The sequence below is a fragment of the Danaus plexippus genome (genome assembly GCF_018135715.1).
Source record: "Danaus plexippus chromosome 9 unlocalized genomic scaffold, MEX_DaPlex mxdp_26, whole genome shotgun sequence".
In the NCBI taxonomy this organism is placed as follows: Eukaryota; Metazoa; Arthropoda; class Insecta; order Lepidoptera; family Nymphalidae; genus Danaus; species Danaus plexippus.
Genome location: NW_026869848.1, coordinates 2,687,750 through 2,707,071, shown reverse-complemented (window position 1 = coordinate 2,707,071; position 19,322 = coordinate 2,687,750). Strand labels below are relative to the sequence as shown.

General features: G+C 37.1%; 2 protein-coding genes across 2 annotated transcripts; both read right to left on the bottom strand.

Moving 5' to 3' along the window:
- Nucleotides 1–1,406: 1,406 nt before the first annotated feature.
- LOC116767581 (uncharacterized) lies at nucleotides 1,407–2,892 on the bottom strand. Its single transcript, XM_032657969.2, has 2 exons — nucleotides 2,407–2,892; nucleotides 1,407–2,297 (listed from the first exon to the last, which is right to left on the bottom strand). Exons 1-2 carry the CDS (start codon nucleotides 2,731–2,733, stop codon nucleotides 1,791–1,793), a joined length of 834 nt encoding a protein of 277 aa, XP_032513860.1. The 5' UTR covers nucleotides 2,734–2,892; the 3' UTR covers nucleotides 1,407–1,790.
- A 1,198-nt stretch (nucleotides 2,893–4,090) lies between these two features.
- LOC116767580 (chromobox protein homolog 6) lies at nucleotides 4,091–18,613 on the bottom strand. Its single transcript, XM_032657968.2, has 3 exons — nucleotides 18,439–18,613; nucleotides 17,414–17,809; nucleotides 4,091–5,783 (listed from the first exon to the last, which is right to left on the bottom strand). The coding sequence occupies exons 2-3, from the start codon at nucleotides 17,480–17,482 to the stop codon at nucleotides 5,010–5,012; spliced, it is 843 nt and encodes a 280-aa protein (XP_032513859.1). The 5' UTR covers nucleotides 17,483–17,809; nucleotides 18,439–18,613; the 3' UTR covers nucleotides 4,091–5,009.
- Nucleotides 18,614–19,322: the final 709 nt, after the last annotated feature.

Here is a 19,322-nt window from a genome sequence, read left to right as displayed (position 1 = left end):
TGTTATAGGTCAAATGTTTAAGTTTATTAGTAATTATTATCTCAAGTACTGGTGACTCTTATTAGGTAGATAAGTTTGTATTTAATAGGATTCAGTTCGTTGTATCAATATAAATGGTATTGTAAAAAATTATAATACATATTTTTACTTTTTTATTTACTATAGTTACTTTATAAGTTTATTTTAAAAAATACGTGTAGTTACATAATAAATACCAAATAATTAGCTAGAAATACAAATCAGTATTTTACTATGCCAACTACATATATATAAAAATAATACTGTTATTTCTTTCGAAATTTTATTTCTTAAAGAAACTTCCCAAGCCCTCAAAGTTGTGTATATTAATTTTTTTTCGGTAAAATACCTGAATAATGTTAATCCTTAATTCAAAGAATTTCTTACATGGTTATTTACGTTGTAAGTCGTAAAAATAAGAATTTTTTTTATAAACGTAATTAAAATATAAAATTCGAAACATTCAGTAGTGACGTACAATTATTACAAAAAAAGTACTTGAATATAATATTTAGATAAAACATAACGAGTTCTATACCGGCCTAACTTTGAATCAGATAAAAATTTACCAAAAAAATCTATTCCCTTGAATGTTGTGAATACACTTCAATTTTAACAACATTTTTAATATTCTTTTAAAATAAAGAAATCTCAAAATTAAAATCTTTGTGGCGTTCCTATTTTCATCAGATTTTCATTTCAATGTTGTCGTTTAGACAAGAGTAAAAATTAAAAAATATATACATAGTGTAATATATTACAAGAAGTATGAAATAATTGTTATATCTATGACATTTTTATTATGCCAAGACTAAATTTGACTATAATAAAAAAAAACAAGCCGAAAAGATAAGTCAACATGGTCTTCGATACGCTTTAATAATATTTAAGATTTATTTATTTTATAATTAATATATTATTTATCGAAAAAAAAAAAAGAATGATGCGTGTAACTTTTCAATAACAAGATTGTGAATAGAAACCATGTTGGAAAGCCTTGAAATGGTCTATAAAATAATAAAACTTATTTTTTTCTGGAGGATAATTATTCAGAATTTACATTTTAAATTAAATAAAAATATCATACAAAAATAATTAGTTAAAAAAAATTTATTGTTAACATTAATAATGATGTCGAAGTTAGTTAGATGAGGAAAATAGCTGCATTCATACTAAAATAGGTTTCCAAAAACAAATCTGACGTTCTCGTCTCATGAAATTGCTACATTTACATTATGAATTAAGAAGGCTTTGGATTTTCTATTAAATTTATTCATAGATATATAATATAGTATTATTATTTTAATTAATAAAAAACAAGATGGGTTTTTATTTAAAAGCCATTTATAAATATTATATAATAAGGAGTAAATAATGTTCACCATAAGTTTATTTTAAATGCTATAATTATCACAAAATGTATGTATAACATATACTCTTATAATATACTAGATAACTTGACTGTTTACTTATAAAACAAACCGAATATTACTTGCTCTCCGTTAAGACGGTATGTCATGTTAACCATTGGTTAGAGACAATAACCTAAGTACTCGTAGCTTGTTTGACAAGCTTAGAATAAAATAAACCTATCATATTTAATAAATATTAAGATTTATTGATACAATTCATTAAATTTAATGACTAGATTTTATTATATACTAACACTATACAGTCCTTTACTTGCTTATGAGTATTTCGATTAACAATTAGTTTCCGATAGTATAATTCTCACTTTTACCCACTTCCACATTCGGAAGTGGCTGACATTGCTATTGTTCGTCCACTTTGAATGTCGAGTAATGACAGGCTCCGTTGATTATAATCTCACTGATGCCAGATGTCGGGGGGGTGTGTGAAGACGACATGGGCTCTATGCTGGCTATTGTGCTCATTATGGGTGTAGTGTATAGTTTACCGTTGTGAATACTTGATGCATGAGGTTGTGTTGATGGTGCATATACGGCACAAGGATTCTGATCAGAGCGAGGGTCATTTATCATACTCATTTTAACTTCAAATATAACATCCTGAATTTTCTTTTTAGCGAGTAATAAATTCTTTTCTCCTTTCAGTGATCTCAGTTCATTTGCTATGTATTCACCAAATACTGTGAACTCATCCCTGTTAGAGGAAGGGTACACTATGTCTGATTTGAAGGAATGTAACAATTCTGTTCTAGCAATTTTAGGTGGCGGAGAAATATTATCAAGCTTGCAGTCTGCCACAGAGCTTTCCGAGTGTGATTGTAGAGTGCTGTGAATTTCAGCATTATCTTCCTGAAAACAGAAAATAATACATTAGTGATCAACAATAACGTAGCAAGTAAAATTCTTAAATATTTTTAAAGAACTATAATTATTCTTAGCTATTTCCTATCTTGCTCACCGATTGCAAAACTCTGTATGGTTTGTTAGAATCCTTCATAAAATGCAAATATTCATATGCGTACCAGTTGCTCACATATCTTTCATTAGGCCCCTCCGAGTTAGCTCGAGCTTCCCGCGCAGACTCTCTGTTATACTGAGTTCGGAGATGTTGTATCTTTTTTGTGGCGTCAGAAACCGAAATCCCAAGAACATCAGCAATTCCTCTTAATTCCTCTTTCCGTTTTTGTTTATCTCTACGTGTATCACAAAGTGATGGATTCCATATATTAGCATTCAACTGAAGCAGTTCGATCAATTTCAAAGTTTTGTCTTTTGACCACTCCATTCCACGATTTTTTCAGCCAATCAGCTTGAACATAAACATTGGATTTATATTTAAACAGTATGTAGTATTTGTCGATCAATCGTTAGATTTTTCACTGAACTACACGTCTCAACAATATTAGCCGCAACTAGTGAGTAACGACGCCGACTGGACGGCCGACGCGACGATTGATTAGTTGGGAGAGAGATCCAGTGTTGCCAACTTATGTGCATATTTTGTTTCGCGTTTCCAAAATAGCTTAGATGATAAAGTTTTTAAAAAGAATAATCCGAGGGAGATATGTATTTTATATAAAATAATAAATAAAGAATTTTGAGATCAAATATTCAACATTATATCAATACAATAGCTTTTACTATGCAATTATTTGTCGGAGGGACGTCCCCTTATTTACAGCTAGGGAGCTGTAGGGAGTTTAGGGACACTACTTTACCTATATATTATTATTTATAACCTATCGCTTTTACCTATTTTTATGCTATTAGGATAAAAAATTGAGAGACGTCAACCCTTACGTATTACCAATTACCATACTCTGTAAATGCATTTCCGGCGTTTATAATTTTTGATTTACAAGTGATAGATACGAATAACTTCGGAAAATTGTGGGAGACTCCGGAGTTTAAATTTTTTTGGTTAGCGAATGAAATACTAGATAATAACAGAGTGAAACTTCGCATTTCTTTTATCTTAGAAGGAAGACAGAGATTTATACGCTGCTGGGGATTTGGTAAACTGTTTGACGTTTGTTATACTAACGTTATTCTGTTCTTAAATGGTCATAATGTCACGATCTTAACTTTATGTTTGTAACAAGACATATCATGGATTTATGTCCGAGGACGCGAGGAGATATTACGAGGAAAAGAAATGACGTGTATGAAGGAATGACTTTATCTTTTTTTCAATGTCTGATCCGACCGGACTGTTTTTATAACGTGATATAATTTGTCAGTACAATTTAAATAGTTAGTAGTTATTTTAATTCTAGACAATTCATAATATATTACACCAACATACACAGGTCAATATCTTTATTGACATTATCTCAAGGTATGTCTTCATTCTAATTGAATCTGTCCTCTAAACTGGTAAGTGACAAAAGTTTATACATATGTATCATATTGTACTGGAAACTAGAAAATTTCTTTTTAAACACAAGTCTTGTACTAATTGTTATTTATCTGAAGGAAAAATAAAATGTATAACATAAAATATTCAAGGGAATTCTTAAAGATTTCTCATACCTAACATTCACATTGAATGCTTTACATAAAATAGCTATCAGAATTAGAAATAGTTCAGACTAAATATATCATAAGCAGGAGGTTATTTCATATCAAATGAAATCACAATGTCTAATTAATTTCTTTTTATTTATTTACAGTCTACAGAGTGTGAGTACTATCACATTATGAAACGAGTTGTCTATACTAATATTTACATTATATACAAATGTCTATTAAAGTGCACTATTTAACACAAACATTGATTTATAAAACAATTTTATGATTCAAAATTGAAATTAATGTTATGAGAGATGTGTTTCATCGGAGACATGTTTCATTTTATTATGCCTTATATTATTATGTTGTTGTATAAAAATTATGCATCTATATACAGATATAAATAGCGTTTGTGATGTTTATATATAAAATAATCATAAAATTGTATTACAAAATTACAGAAAACTTAAATAGCAACGAGCTCACCGCCTCCGTTATAATAAATATGAGGAACTAAATAATAGTTTTAACATTACACAGAAGTCTGAGGGGAATAAGAGCTACCATCGGCCGCCACAGACTAAATAACTTACTATAGATACTACACGGGTTGGAAACTATCATACATTTAATACACTGGCAACCTTTATAATAAAAAAAAAAATGTAAACAAAAACAAGCAGTCAATTTCATAAACCAACAGCATCATCTCCATAATAAATAATAAGTATTAAGACATGAACTTGATCACCGACGGAACAAAAACAACATAATACATCACATACAGGAACGGAAATCACAAAGTAACAACAACAGAATATACAAAATATACCGGAACAGAGTATGTACAAGACATAACACACGGAGAGATTCAAGAGTGACGGGCACTCGTTATCATATCACCAACACCACACTCTCCCTCACAGTGACACTCGACACGGGTCACAGTAGTCTGATGGATCGGGTCCACGAGGACTGTCAACAATTACTTTACCTAACAACTAAATAAATACTACCTACACGTTATGTACAGTCTGTGCGTGTGCTCGTCTACGTGATGTCCAGCGGCCGGTGCTCGCGTGTCTTGAAGAAGCCCTTCTCGGTGCGGCACTCCCTGATGGTGACGGTCTGCAGGTTGACGGTCACGTCCGTGATGAAGATCTGGTCGGCCACCGGCGAGCGCGCCATCCAGTAGGCGGCGCCGCGGCGAGGGGCAGGCGGTGGCGGCGGCGGCGCGGTGGCTGGCGCTTCGCCCCACGAGTCGTCGTCGTCGGGGTCGGCGTGCGCGGCGTGTGTAGGTGGCGGGCGCGCTCCCCTGGGCTCTGCGGGCGCGGCGGCTGCGGGCTGTGTGTCCGTCCTTCTGTCCCTATCTGGCGGCGTGTGTGCATCTGCCTCTTCGGGCGAGTGCGGAGCCCTCCGCGGCCCGGTCCTTGGCGCCGCCGCCTCCGCCGCGGGCGAGGCCGGGGCCGGCGCTCCCCCAGGCGGCGCGGCTGGCGGCGGCTGGCCGTGTGTCCTGGCGCTCGCCTTGCCGCCGTCGTGCCTCTTGGCGGGCGGACTCATGGTGATGGTGACGCCGATCTTCCCCGACTCCCTGCTCAGCACCTCCGCCTTCCTCTTGCCCCCCGCGGCCCTCTCCTCGGAGCCACTCCTCGGCCGTTGCTCCCCCGGCGACGGCTCCCTCTCCCTCCTCCTCCCCTGTTTCCTCATCTCCTCTCCCCTTTCGAAGCTCTGTATCAGCCTCGGGTCCAGGATGTTCTCCTCGGGTTCCCAGGTGTTGTGTTTCGGTTTCCATCCCTTCCACTTCACGTAGTATTCCACTTTATTCTGTAACACATTACAGTATATTAAATATTGTTATGTTATAGACACAGATAAAAAACGGGATTTGTTTTTTTTTTCGTATCTCCTTAACGTCTATTCAGCTCTGAGCCCACAATATACTTCGAAATAACATGCCGTATAAAAAATATATATAACAATGTAATAGTTATTTCGTTGTCAGTTCGCCTGTCCGTACACCTGCTCCGGACAGCTGGCGACTATCTCCCCCGGGATCGAACCCGGGACACGCTGCCAGTGTACCGTTCGGAACGTTCACTTCACACCAAAAACATGCTTATGCCACTATAAATAAAGGCTAATATCGTATATGACGTCACTGTATCGTTTTTTTTGTATCAGCATGTGCACCGACACGTTACTAGCGCGGACGAATTATATTACAATATCTTCAGCGGGTTCATTATTGACATGAAATTTATCATCTGATAATAAAATAAAATAATTCTTATGAAACGTCAAATATCGTACACCTGTGGCGACGCGAATCGCTTTACAGCGATGTAAAGCGATGTTTATTACTTTTGTGATATAAGTGAATGTGGACTTTATTTGTATGTGATACAGTCGTTTATCGAATGTGGGCGGGTGTCGTTTAGGGCGTTCCTGAACCGACGCCTGTTATTGGTTTCAGTGTGGAAGGGTGACTCGCTGATAGAGCGCGCGCTGACTTTGTAATGACGTACAACTTAATAATATAATTAACAAGATCTTTTGATACATAGAAATAAATCTATTGATTATGTATACAATTATACAATTTGTTTGATAGTCTTGATTGTATGAATAAAATATCGTAGGTTTATTATATTTACCGATATATTTTATTAATTTATCGTATAGCAAATGTTAGTTTTGTAATATGGAGCTAATGATATCCAAGATTGTCGCGTGTACCCAGTAAATGAAACTAAGGTGACAAGGGTAAATCTTCATCTCGTCTGCCCGTGATCACGTTTGTTATAAAAGAACTGAAACGTAGGGATTATTTAGATGTAAAATAATAAAAAAACGCGTAGAAAGTATATCCGAAAAAGTTAGTTTCATTCATATGGAACTAAATTTGTTTTAGACTTCGGTCGCTATGCTTACTTCACGAAACATTCAATCGTTTTCGAGATCAAAGAAGGTCGACAAGGTAATAAAAAATAAATAGATAACCAATCAGAAAACACGCTTGTTATTTTATAGCAGCATAACCTAAACACTAGAGACTGTAGTAATGAAGACTTAAATTAGCGTACCATACATGAAATTGTAATAAAAAATAATTACTACAAACTAAAACCAGACTCGGACCTAAATAAAAACACTGAACAATGAAAAAGAAAAAAAACGGATCATTGGGACGTACGGACAAGGTGCTGTTCAGAGGCTGGGCTCCGATTGGTCGGCGGGCGGGGCGGGGCAGGCCGGTGGGGCGGGGGGAGGACGAAGACAAGCGTCCCGCACGCCCCGCCCCAGCCCCCTTCGCTGTACTGAACATACCCACAAGGATAGCAGTGCGGCCCGCCTCCCGCTATGACAAGCTAATAAGGTCGAGTATCGTACAAACGGGGCGTATCGGCGACGTGTGCGTTCGGATGGTAACAGTAGAGTCATGGGCGGACCGAGCCGCGGGATCATAGACGCCAATTAGAGTCGATCAGAGTCGTTAATGAGTTAATTACAATTTACAACTATTATAATGATGATGAATGTTATGTAGGTTTCGCGTCATATACATACATACATCGTCTCCGGTCAGGGCAAATGTTGATAGCGTCCAGTCGTTTCTGCTGACTATGTTACGAGTCACCATTTAAGTGTCGCCATAGTAATTTTTGGGAAGAACCGCGACACAATACGTCCTAAAGCTGTTAGTTAAGTCTCTTACACGTGTCTTTTGACGAATCATTAATGTAAACAGAGTCGTGAAAACGCTTAAAAACAATACAACTGTGTATATTAATCAATATACTTAACAGTTCACGTATCGTTTTACACGTCAGATGTCGTGTTTCGTGTAAACTGTGCTACTTTCTATTGTATCCCCTACTCGACTGACGTTTCTATGTTACATAGTTTTCTCTTGAATATCGTCTTCGAGTAGAGTGACGTGACTAGTTAATATGAACTAATGTACCCCCGAGGGACGGTCATTGTATTGTATGTAAGCTTAAATAAAGTCCCTCGCCGCGTCTGTCTGTCCGTCCGTTCCCTATAAACGGAAAAACTACTGCACCTATTATCAAACAGTTATTACCAACCGATAGCGTGATTCTTGAGGCAGGTTTTAGTATATAATTTGTTAAGTTTTTGTATTTACTTGTGTGTACATTGGCGATATTTGTAGAAGATGTCGGGAAAACATGAGCCGTCTGAGCGCTTTTAACGAAAACGCTGCCCAAAGTCTTTGAGATATAAGAAGACAATATATTGTGGGTTTGTGTATCTTATAGAGGTCCGCGCTGGCGTATGTCTGTACCTTAAGGATAACATACTGTTATATCCATTTTACAATTTTTAAAAATCGGCATTCCTAAAGCGTTTATTGGAAAGCTATTTACATAAATACGGTATTAAGTCTTATCAAAATAAATTACTTCGTTTTCAAGCCTACATCAGTAGGTATCTGTAAATTACTTTTCAAATCATTTATTATATTATAAGTCTATAAGTTTAATAATTCTCAATATTAAATAGGCTATTTTATATATTTTTTAAAGAGCCCGCGCGAAGCCGGGGCTGGTAGCTAGTACCTACCTATATATATTCAACCTTATCGCGTATGACATCCTCACAAGCTCAGCTTCTGTACGCACGGGAATAGTTTGAGGAACTGTTATGTATGCAATCATTATATGTTATTTCCTTCGTTTGTGTACGGCATATAGTTTAATGAGATCTAAGATTTTCGCGAGTTTTATTCATTCAAATGAAACTTATATTTTTCGAATATACTACGAGTGCTTTATTTTTGGTTAAAACTACATAATCCCGACGTTTCGGTTACTTTGCAGCAACCGTGATCACGGGCAGACGTGGTGTGAATGTCTGTCAGTTGGTCCTTGTTATTTATCATCTACCGCCATCGATTTCTTAATTTTCTGGCGTACCGCTCTGGATGCCGGCAGAATGCGCTCACGGTGTCTTGAGGTCCTGCGGTGTGGTTTCGGACATGGGATTTTATATTTTTAAGAACGGGGTCCCAGGTGTTTGATAGATCCAGTCATCTTCTCTGTTGAAATTGGGATGTTTTTTAATTTCAATAGCCTCGCGGATTAATCTCGGTATATACTTGTCTTCCCGAGCGAGGATTTGAGGTTTATCAAAACGAATGTAATGGCCTGGTTTGTCCATTGTGTGTTCACACACTGCTGACTTCGACGCGCGCCTGTTTTTGATGTCTGAGATGTGTTCTTTAACCCTAGTACCGATGCTCCTCTTCGTCTGTCCAATGTATGACAAGCCACAGTCACAGTCGAGTTTGTATACACCCGCTTGTTGCAAAGGAATGTTACTCTTGACTGGTCTCAAGAATAGGCTCACTTTGTTATATGGTTTGTAAATAGTTTTGATGTATGGCATATAGTTTTCTCAAAAGTCGCCGCAAGGTTACGCAACGTCTTGGAGTAGAAAAAGTAATAACGAACGCGTAGTAAATCCGAAAAATATTAGTTTTATTTAAATCTGTATTATTGTTTATCAAATATCTAGCCTCTAAAGTATTAGATATTCTTTAGATTAGTTACGTCATTGGCGAATATTCACTAGCGATACATCTCATCCACGAGCTGGTTTTGGCAACCATTTGGCTGATCGTGTCGAGTCGAGGTTGTAAATTCAATAGCGAAGTTATCTGGGGCGGTTTTGATAAAAAGAAATTTAGATCGAAGAATTTCAATGTTAGTCCCGGAAACCGGAAGCCATGTCCAAAAACAAAAAGGTTATTTAAAATTTCAACCCTGAGGGCTTTAAAGAACGCCAAGGTGGATGTCCTTGTATATATATAGTATTCTACTTTCCCATGTTTCTAGTGTATACACTTATATACTATTTATATATGTGTGAAATTTTAGGAATCTTTCAAACTTACAAATTCGTAACTTGTCACACTAAATGCGTTTTGTTAACTACTTTCCTTGAATATAATATTTGATAGAAAAAAATAAGTCAAGTCTAGTAAGTATCGTCTCGCTAGGTACGTACTATAACGATGTGGAGTAGCTTCATCATCAGCTTGAGGATATGGAGACGAGAAACGAGCTCATCAGTGATACCATAGACGATGAACTATGAAATAAAACTAACTAGTTACGTCAAACAATATATCAGTTAATTTTAACTTAACCATTCAAAGCCTCTGAACGATTTTTATCAAGTTCAGGTTAAATGTAAGATGTTAACGGACGGTTTATTTTGTTCTTCTGTTCAGTACACAGTTACCGCCCGCATGTTTTGCCGTGATATGCATTCGTTTAACTGTCTTGATGGTTTGTGAAGGTCAAATGTTAACTCTACAGCCGGCGGGGCTTGCATGAATTAAACTCGGTTACTTATCACCGAGTAGGTTAGGTACATTACTGAACTGTTTGGAAAATAAACAGAAAAAATATGATTTGTTCAATATTAATGCGTTTTTCTTTGAAAATTTAATTTTGATTTATCATTTCGCTTTATTTTTTTTTTAGCTGCCGTCAATGTATACCTACGTACTTACGTAACTACGTACCTACGTACCTACCTACGTATATATTTTTTACTTATAATACAAAACAAAAACTATTGAATGTTGCCTACAAGTGTATCGAGATCTGTTTCTTAACTATCTGTATGGCGGCTGAATGCTGTAGATATCTAACTGGTGAGATATTTACCAGCGTTGGAGACGAGCCAGCAGTGTGTTGCTGCAACGTTGGATTTTATAACCGGCACGTGTGTTGGTAACGAACGTGCATACCTACATATTATATAGTACAGCGCTTGGTTCCGTATGTTCAGTTCTATGGAAGCGAGGGTCGGTAATGGATGGAGTGTCCCTGGGGGACTGTGGACGTGAATGATTTATTTTACAGTTTATTTAAATTATATTTCAATGAGATCTAAGACTTTCGCGAGTTTTATTCATTTAAATGATAGATGCTCATATTTTTCGGATATAGGCAGATAGTTACCACGCGTTATTTTTTTTGTAAAAAACTACATACTCCCGACATTTCGGTTACTTTTCAGCGACCGTGATCACGCGTAGTATATCCGAAAAATATTAGTTTCATTTAAATAATATTATTAAGTTCTTCCTTTTTAATTGGAACTCAGTGTATGCAATATATGTAAGGAGTCTATATCATTAAGAGAATTTGTGATTTGTCGTAATCATATCGATTAATACGCAATATAAATAAAATATATATTTTTTCTATTACATAAAAGGAACTTTATTTCTAGAAATTACGAGAAACATAATTTTGTTTCTTTATAAACGTAAGAGAATGCTTTCACGACTGTAATTGCGACGAGATTTATATATGATTTGAATTTGGAACGACTAAAACATTTGAACGAGGGAGGACGAGCGAACGAACGATTCATTCATACAACAAATATTGATACATACATTCACACGCTCATTCAATCGAACGAAATAACTATAAACTCATTCTTACCTGTATGTATTTAAATAAAAAGTGAGCGGAACAACTTTTTCTATTTCTCGTGTTTAGAATTCCATAGTTGTATCGATAAATATTCATGGCGTCACTCGGACCTCCAGTGTGTGAGTACGTGACTCGTCCATCTCATAAACTATTTTCATGTTTATTTCTCTATTATTATTTTTTCTGTATCTCGTGCAAGCTATTTCTTATATGAATACCGATATAAATTGCATCGCTAATTAGAGTTATCAGATAATTGGTAGATGAATGGGAAATAATTAATTAAAAATAAAAAAAACATACAACCCCCTTGGCTATATCGGCGTATTCTTTTGTAACATAAGTACCAGGAGAACAGAAATGCTGAAGAGTTGAATGTAGCTGTGTTTGTAGCGTCATATGTTGCGTGTGTTTGTGTTGTACGTAAGACAAGGACGGCTAGTGAGTGGGACGAGACGAACGACCGCGCAGACTCTGTCAGTGTCAGTCTTCAGAGAGATGTCGTCGAGGATGGATGTGTCGTTAACATTGATATATGTAGCTTCATCCATTACGATGAATTTAATGTTGACAAATTACATTGAATATATATCTGATATTCCTTGTTTCGTTATAGACGTTGTGTATAACTGATTTACAACTGTAAATTCATTCGTAACATATAAGAACAATTTCATTAATATTTGTTCGTTCAATTTATCATCGACTTACAGACGGAGGGACAATTGAGTTTATTTATTATCAACGACCGACACTCAGCGACTGCGAGTGATCGGAATGCATCTTATAGATGTGACTCTGATAACACTGACCAACTGAGATACGATAACAGAGTATATTAAATTGATGTAAACGTTGAACTGTTTATGTTTTCGTTAAAATAATTATGCTAGACCCTAGAGTAACCACTATCTGACCGACCGCTAATGGCTAGGATGGAGCTCTAGTTGAAAATAAGCCTTAGTAATACTGTTACAGTAATGAACAGTAAGGCGACGTGTTCCGTCTCCGTCGTTGTTGATATGAGAAAACGTCAAGTTCGATAACGTATCAATAAACAATTTATATGAATATCATTTATTTTTTAAAGTGACATTATATACAAATCAATGAAAGTATAAATTAGCTGTGGTATACCGTGTACGAGCAAGACAGATTAGTTTACGAAGATTTTGGTCGAGACTCCGACTAATTGAACGTTCCCCATTCACACATCACGGAGGACGAGTGTCTCTCATGATCAGTTAATGATAACGTTTAAACTGTCTGTAGTTAGACGATAAATCTCACAGTAAGGGGTTGGTACTGTTGGTAAGGCAGAGCCGAGCAAATTACACTAGTTCTGCGCTAAGTGCTGCTTACTTGTTCTTTTCACAAAGGGGTTCTCGGTTCTCAGAACCCCTTTATTCGCTGAGCAAACACTTGTATCCCGGTGAAACGAGTCCAAATCCCCACGGCTATAATTGAGGATTTGGATTTAAATATTTAATTATTCATAATCAACATAATTTTATGTTGCACTTGAATATATTTTTATTTGGAACTGTCTGTGGCGTAACGATTTAATTTTTTATCTGATATCTGTCCATAACAGAGTAAAAATAAATAGCAGCGTATTATTGCAATGTCTGTTCAGTATAATCCTTAAATAAATACGTTAATAACTCAATTAAGGGGATCAGCCCGCGGCGGGATGTGTCCCGATCATCGGGTCGGTACAGATAAGGAAAAAAAAACACAATGGACGGGTGCGTCTGACACCAGGGTCGGGGGGAGATATTATAACAAATACTCCCCGATATACCCTGACCCTTATAACGACCCTTACAGCACTGATTACATTCCGACGATATTTGGACATTGCTATGTTATTAAAAATATTTATTAAATAAGGAACGGTTTGCGCGACATTTCCGTGACGTCACTATTTATAGTCCGAAATTGCTATCACCTGTGTCATTTGTTAATGACCATCAACAGCGATTCTTATCTAAATTAGACATGCATCGAAAACGTCTTGAAAATATTTTATTTACATAATAATGCATGCGGTGTAACGGCCGCCCGCGTCGAGCCCACATCGACATCGGCATTATAATAATGACTGCAGCCCGTCTGATGCGCCACGTTTTTATTACGCTCCTGCGATCACTTTGGCGCCGAAATGTTGCGAGGCGTTGTTGGTGCGAATAAAAAAACAAACAACACTAAAAATGGATTAATATTTAATAGAAATGCTATCTTATTGTGATAATTTAGAATCTAAATTTCTTTGTCTTCGGTCGTATGATAGTTAGTTTGCCGCTAACGGAACGCCGTTAGCGTGTGTGCGTGACGACAATGGACGTCATTCATTGTGTGAGGGCTTGCAATATGACGTTTTCCCATTCAATAGTTTAATATTCCGTGCATACTCGTACTAGAAGTATTCTAAAACTTAGGGGGAATTATTCACATAGGAACTTTTTATATCCAGGGGTGACGGTATCTACCTATTGTATATAAGTTCTCGGTTGTAATTAATCCCGTGGTACAGAACATCGTAAGTCATGGAGTGGATATTTCATATATTAATATTATTCATATTGTAAATGCGTTAGATTTCGTTTTGACATATTTTATTGTCTTATTCAGATTTTAAGTAACAAAATAATAACTTCGTGTTCCCTCTCAAAATATATTGTAAAGGACGTACTACGCAGATGGCAAAGAATTCAAAAGTACTTATAAAGTGATTTAAAAAATATATCTTAAATAAGTTTGAAATTCACGTCCGACTCCATTCACTCTTGTTCCCCTTTATTTTTTATTGTGTTAATGTATTGGGATGTGTAAAAATGCGACAAGGCTTTTTTAGACGATTATTTTTAGAAAATTTGGTAAGCATTGTGTTGCTTCCGACCGTAAAATTGTAAATATCCGCATTGAACACTATCGGTATTTATAGGAAATAAAAATTATACCATCAAGAACTAACTAATTTAGTCTCTTATAGCAAAATGGAAAAATATTGATTTGATATTAAAGCTTTTTGCTGGGTCGTATAGTTTGTAGATGACCATTAGTTATTTACTTCTCTGAATCATCTTTGGTCAGAATTTGATTAAGTGTCATGTTGCTAACCTTTTTACACTCGTCCAATATAGATTATAGTGCGTTTATTACCTTAATCTTATCAAAAATTAAGAATAGCGCCATCTGACCAAACATCGCTGAATTATTTCGTCAGCTGGTCTAGTTCCGCAACGTTTGGATATTACTAAAGTTGATATTAAATTCTACGGTGCCTCCGTCTAAAAGGAGCGTCTACGAGAAAGAATTCTTCTAAGCTGAAAGTATAGAAAGACCCTTTATATTAGTTTATTCAAGGAATATGAAAATAAACAGTATAATGTTTACGAGTTGTAAAGCAATTCAGAGCATTTTTGCTCAGCATGGTCTGCTCGACGCTGATTGGTCGCCGGTAATGGCGGGGAGCATGCGCTCTCGACGTGGGTTCGGTCAAAGCCGAATACTGGCGCGTTTACTTCGAGATACCAGGGCCACAGCGCTTTGAAGGAGTTTCTTTAGCTGTGGCTATAGCACGGAGGAATTTGAACCTTAACACAATTGAGTAAAACAGAAATTTATATGTCATCTTCCCTCGTTAAATGTCAAGCCATTCCGACAGATAACAAGGAATCCTAAATACTTTGGAAAATAGCTTCTATGTCCTTTAGCTACGGTTCAGTTTTGCCGTTATAGTATTTTGCCGCGCTATTAAGTAGTTTCGTAAATTTGACAAGGCGCTAGGAAAGACAGCCGGAACTTTTTAGTTGCGGCTCGACATTAAATCAGTACGCTGTGGTATCTGATTGAATTATAAGGATAAGGAATATTAGATTAATGTCGAAGGGAGACTGTTTCTTATGTTTAATAATATTAACGTTTTACGAAGTTTGTTATAGTGCATTTTGTAACAATGTGGAGTTTTAACAGTAATTTACTAAGTAGAACGTATACAAGAGTCATCTTCAGTCGTAATGTCGTGAGGCGTGACAAGTTGAACACATGCCGTGTTACTATGACATTAGGTTCCATTGGAGTCGTGCCATGTGGTAACGCACTACTTGCCTCGAAAGTCGAGACGTCTTCATCATTGATCAGAGCATCTCAATTTCAATAGACAACCTTTTTCTCTACAAGTTTCATAATTTCTTATTAACCATAACATTATATTGGCTGCATACTAACGAAAAACACCAAAAACAGATGTCACATGAAGACGTAATGTCTTTACCGGTCAATAGATGGCGTTACTAGTCAACTTCGAACTCTATACAAACAGTTCGTTTTGTATGTCGATATGAAATATGAATTATAAATAAAATATAATTTATATACATACATATATTAATATGTGATATAACTTATTTTGTGAAGTATGCTGCAAAGAGAATTCTTCTTACTTTTAATATTTATATGTGTTTGTATATTATATATTTATTTATTAATCCGTGATATATTATAGCCATGTTCTAGTTAAAGTGGTGAAGAGATCACAACGACTTAGCTTTTATAATAGTATTTAAACTACAAGTGTGGCCTACCTGTTGGTTTGTACTACGAAAAGAAATATTAGGTATAAGTGCTAGCAGAGATTAAAATACATTTATTTATAAAGCAAAACTGGGCCTGAGAAGATACGAAGTTTAAAACACAAGAGAAATAGTGAGAGCAACAGACAGACATATACTTTAATAAACAAATTAATATATGTCCATTAATTTTATCTCTTATAAGAGTGTGTGTCGTATTTTAAGAGATCACATTAAGATAAGCATGTGTTTCGTCTTCTACGCCATGGACTACCCTTTATAAAACTATAAGGAAGCACGTGGTTCTAGTTAAACATTTTCATGACAAAAAACTCAACAAATTTAACACAATTTCTTTGAATCTCTTCTTTTCTCTAAAGACTATTATCAATAAAACTATTTATGTCGGTCTTATGACAGTTCGGAACTAGTATACCTATTGTACGAAATGTGTTTAAAAATTTAGTTTGTTAATATAACTAAGTCAATATGAATGGTACCTTGGTACGTACAGAAATTTCCAAAATTCTTTCAAGTTAATTAAAATTTTTTACAAGAACGATTCCGAATGTTATCCGGCGAATTGTTTATTATAACCGCATCTCCTATTAACTGGTGCGTAACCGAACTGTTGTGGTCATTTATAGAGTTATTGATACACTATACAAAGTAAGTTCAACATCAAGATCACTAAAACCTTGACTGTTTAGAACTTAAACGCTACGTAGGATACAGAAGAAATAGGCTTTACCATGGTATGAAGAGTGGGTACAAACTATAAGCACACACACTATGAGAATTAAGCTAGTTTGTTTGTTTACATGCTTAAACGACAGACGATATAGGATTTTTATGAGTTATGACACAATGAACAAACAAACAACCGTTATCAAACATACATAAAGTATAAAAGCCTTGAATATGGATATAAAAACTACACTAACTGAGTTAGTAACAAGCATGCTTTACGAACACCGAGTAACTAACTAGACATCCCCTCACGCGAGTCTCCGATGTTGAAACTTGTTTATCACAATACACAACGCTAACAGAAACATCTTAAGGGTATATTAATGAAACGCACATCTGAAGCATGACCTTAATGTGAGATCGTGTTAGGGGACTCCGACAAGAATAAAGGAATGAACATGCCCCGAAAGGAATCCATTGAAATACAGCTGCTGTCACAATGCTCGGATTACATACACGGAATCCGAATTAATATACCCACTGCATGTTTATATCCGCGGAGCATTGTTCGGTGTATGTTAGGATGCAAGCTAAGCGTTAAAATTGCGAAACTATAACACAAAAGCGAATCAAACATATTAGGCGGGCGATATATGATCTCGGGTTTCGTAAGCACGTTATGTACACTGTCGCAAGGAGTCGGACTCACCTTTCTAGTTCTCTTCTTCATGATGCGCTCAGCGGCGTACACGCTGTCGCCGAGTTCCATCTTATGCATCCCCAGTTTGATGATAGTTCCTTCTAACTGACAAATCCAAATGGTACACTGCAATCCGGTTAGTGCGATCCTATCACTGCATCCGATTCGCGCACCGCAATCCGACACACATTTCTCTTGTCACAATTCACTCGTTATACGGTCACTGTTCAAAGTTACCCGCGCGAACGACGCCGCTATCTTACAGCACGGCGACACGTCCTCTCCCCTCGAAGTCGCAGCAGAGACTGAGGCGGGGGGAAGCAGCCCCGTCCCGCGCGCCCCGCGACCTCACGCCACCGAACCCCGACAGAGCGCGCCACGCGTTCACAAACACCCGCTCGATATCTGTAAACAAGTTTTATTTTCATCAACACATTCTGTTTTCAGACCTTTATGCTTATATACCGACGGTATGAATGTTCTATAGGAACATACCACATATTCGATACGTACATTAGAAGCACTTCATATCGTAACCTTTATATAATATAATATGTATGTACATACATTATGTAAACAGTAGTGTTATTGTGGTCGGTTCATGTGTGGTATAGGAATATTTCTTAAGACACGTAGTCAGTAGTGTTCATAATAAATGTTGTAATTGTGTGATCATATAACAATAGTAAATATATCGCGTCTCGTAATGTCGTGTGTCGTCTCGTCGTGTCGTCGTGTCGCGGTGGCCGTGTCGCGGCGGCGCCGTGTTCGGTGGAGGCACGTGAACCGTGCGAGGTTGCCGCTCCGTGCGTTCTGTGAGAGTAAGACCGATCGCCTACCCTATTATTTACGCGCGACGTTGCCGACCCGACCGGCCTACGTTCATTACGAGGACACCGCTGTTACGTTCAATCATACGGCAACAAGAATCAACGAATACAGAAACACTTCTCACTCGCTTATCATTATAATTACAACTATATTAACTATACTAGTATAATGTTGTGTATTATTACTATAATAATGACAATTACCTTATTGTATCCGACGAGAATTCACTGCCACTGTTTAAATACAAATTCCACTGAACCGATCACCGACAGAGTCCAAAATCTGGGAGAGTTTTGTTTTTTTTTTTTTTGTGTATTACAAGGGTAACGGTCGACACATCCGTCCCGCAGTACGCACGTTTAGTAACTAAGGCATTTTTGGTCGTATCGAATCGGTTCGGCTTTCGTGTTTCGGTCGTAGTTTCGGTGTCGGCGGTGAGCTCGCTCGTCATTGGGTGGTACGCCCGGGCGGCGGTGGACGCGTCCTCAGAGCCAATCAGGAGCCCCGGCGCCGCGCCCCGTCACCGTCAGAGCGCTGTGCGAGTCTCCGCGTAGTTCCCTCTCGCTCGGAACACTCCACCGCACTATCTGCGTTTTATTTTTTGTAACCGGCCGCTCGCAGCTCACGATTCACATAGAACAAATGAACGGACATTTTGGATTCAATGCGACGCTGGCCCGGATGCGGGCGACTGGAGGATTTATTTATTCCGTGGGGTGATATCACGAGCCCCGACACGAGATAAACACATGGCTTAAAACACGACGGCCTTCTGGAGAGTTGTAGACTCGTAGACTGTTAGATGACGATAGGAATGATTGGTTTATCATTGAAGGGGTCCCGAATTTTTTAGTTTCCTAAGTCATTTTTGGTAAAAGCCTCCCTTACTGACCTTGAGGAGGTCAAATAAATATATAACGCGATATTCGAACAGAAAATTAAACGCTGTCGTTACAGAGTTAAGTCGAGCCTTTGTTATTGGTAGTAGATGGGGATATGTCGATGAAGAACAGGTTCTTACGAGATGGTCCACATGGATTATCTTCACGATAAATTTATCTAGAATATGTGTAATACTGATCATATC

Excerpts from the sequence above, each read along its gene's own strand:
- LOC116767581 (XM_032657969.2), bottom strand. The coding sequence starts at position 2,733 with ATGGAGTGGTCAAAAGACAAAACTTTGAAATTGATCGAACTGCTTCAG. Across the intron at positions 2,298-2,406 it reads CATACAGAGTTTTGCAATCG|GAAGATAATGCTGAAATTCA; the intron begins GTGAGCAAGATA and ends TTCTGTTTTCAG.
- LOC116767580 (XM_032657968.2), bottom strand. The coding sequence starts at position 17,482 with ATGCATAAGATGGAACTCGGCGACAGCGTGTACGCCGCTGAGCGCATC. Across the intron at positions 5,784-17,413 it reads TGAAGAAGAGAACTAGAAAG|AATAAAGTGGAATACTACGT; the intron begins GTGAGTCCGACT and ends AATGTGTTACAG.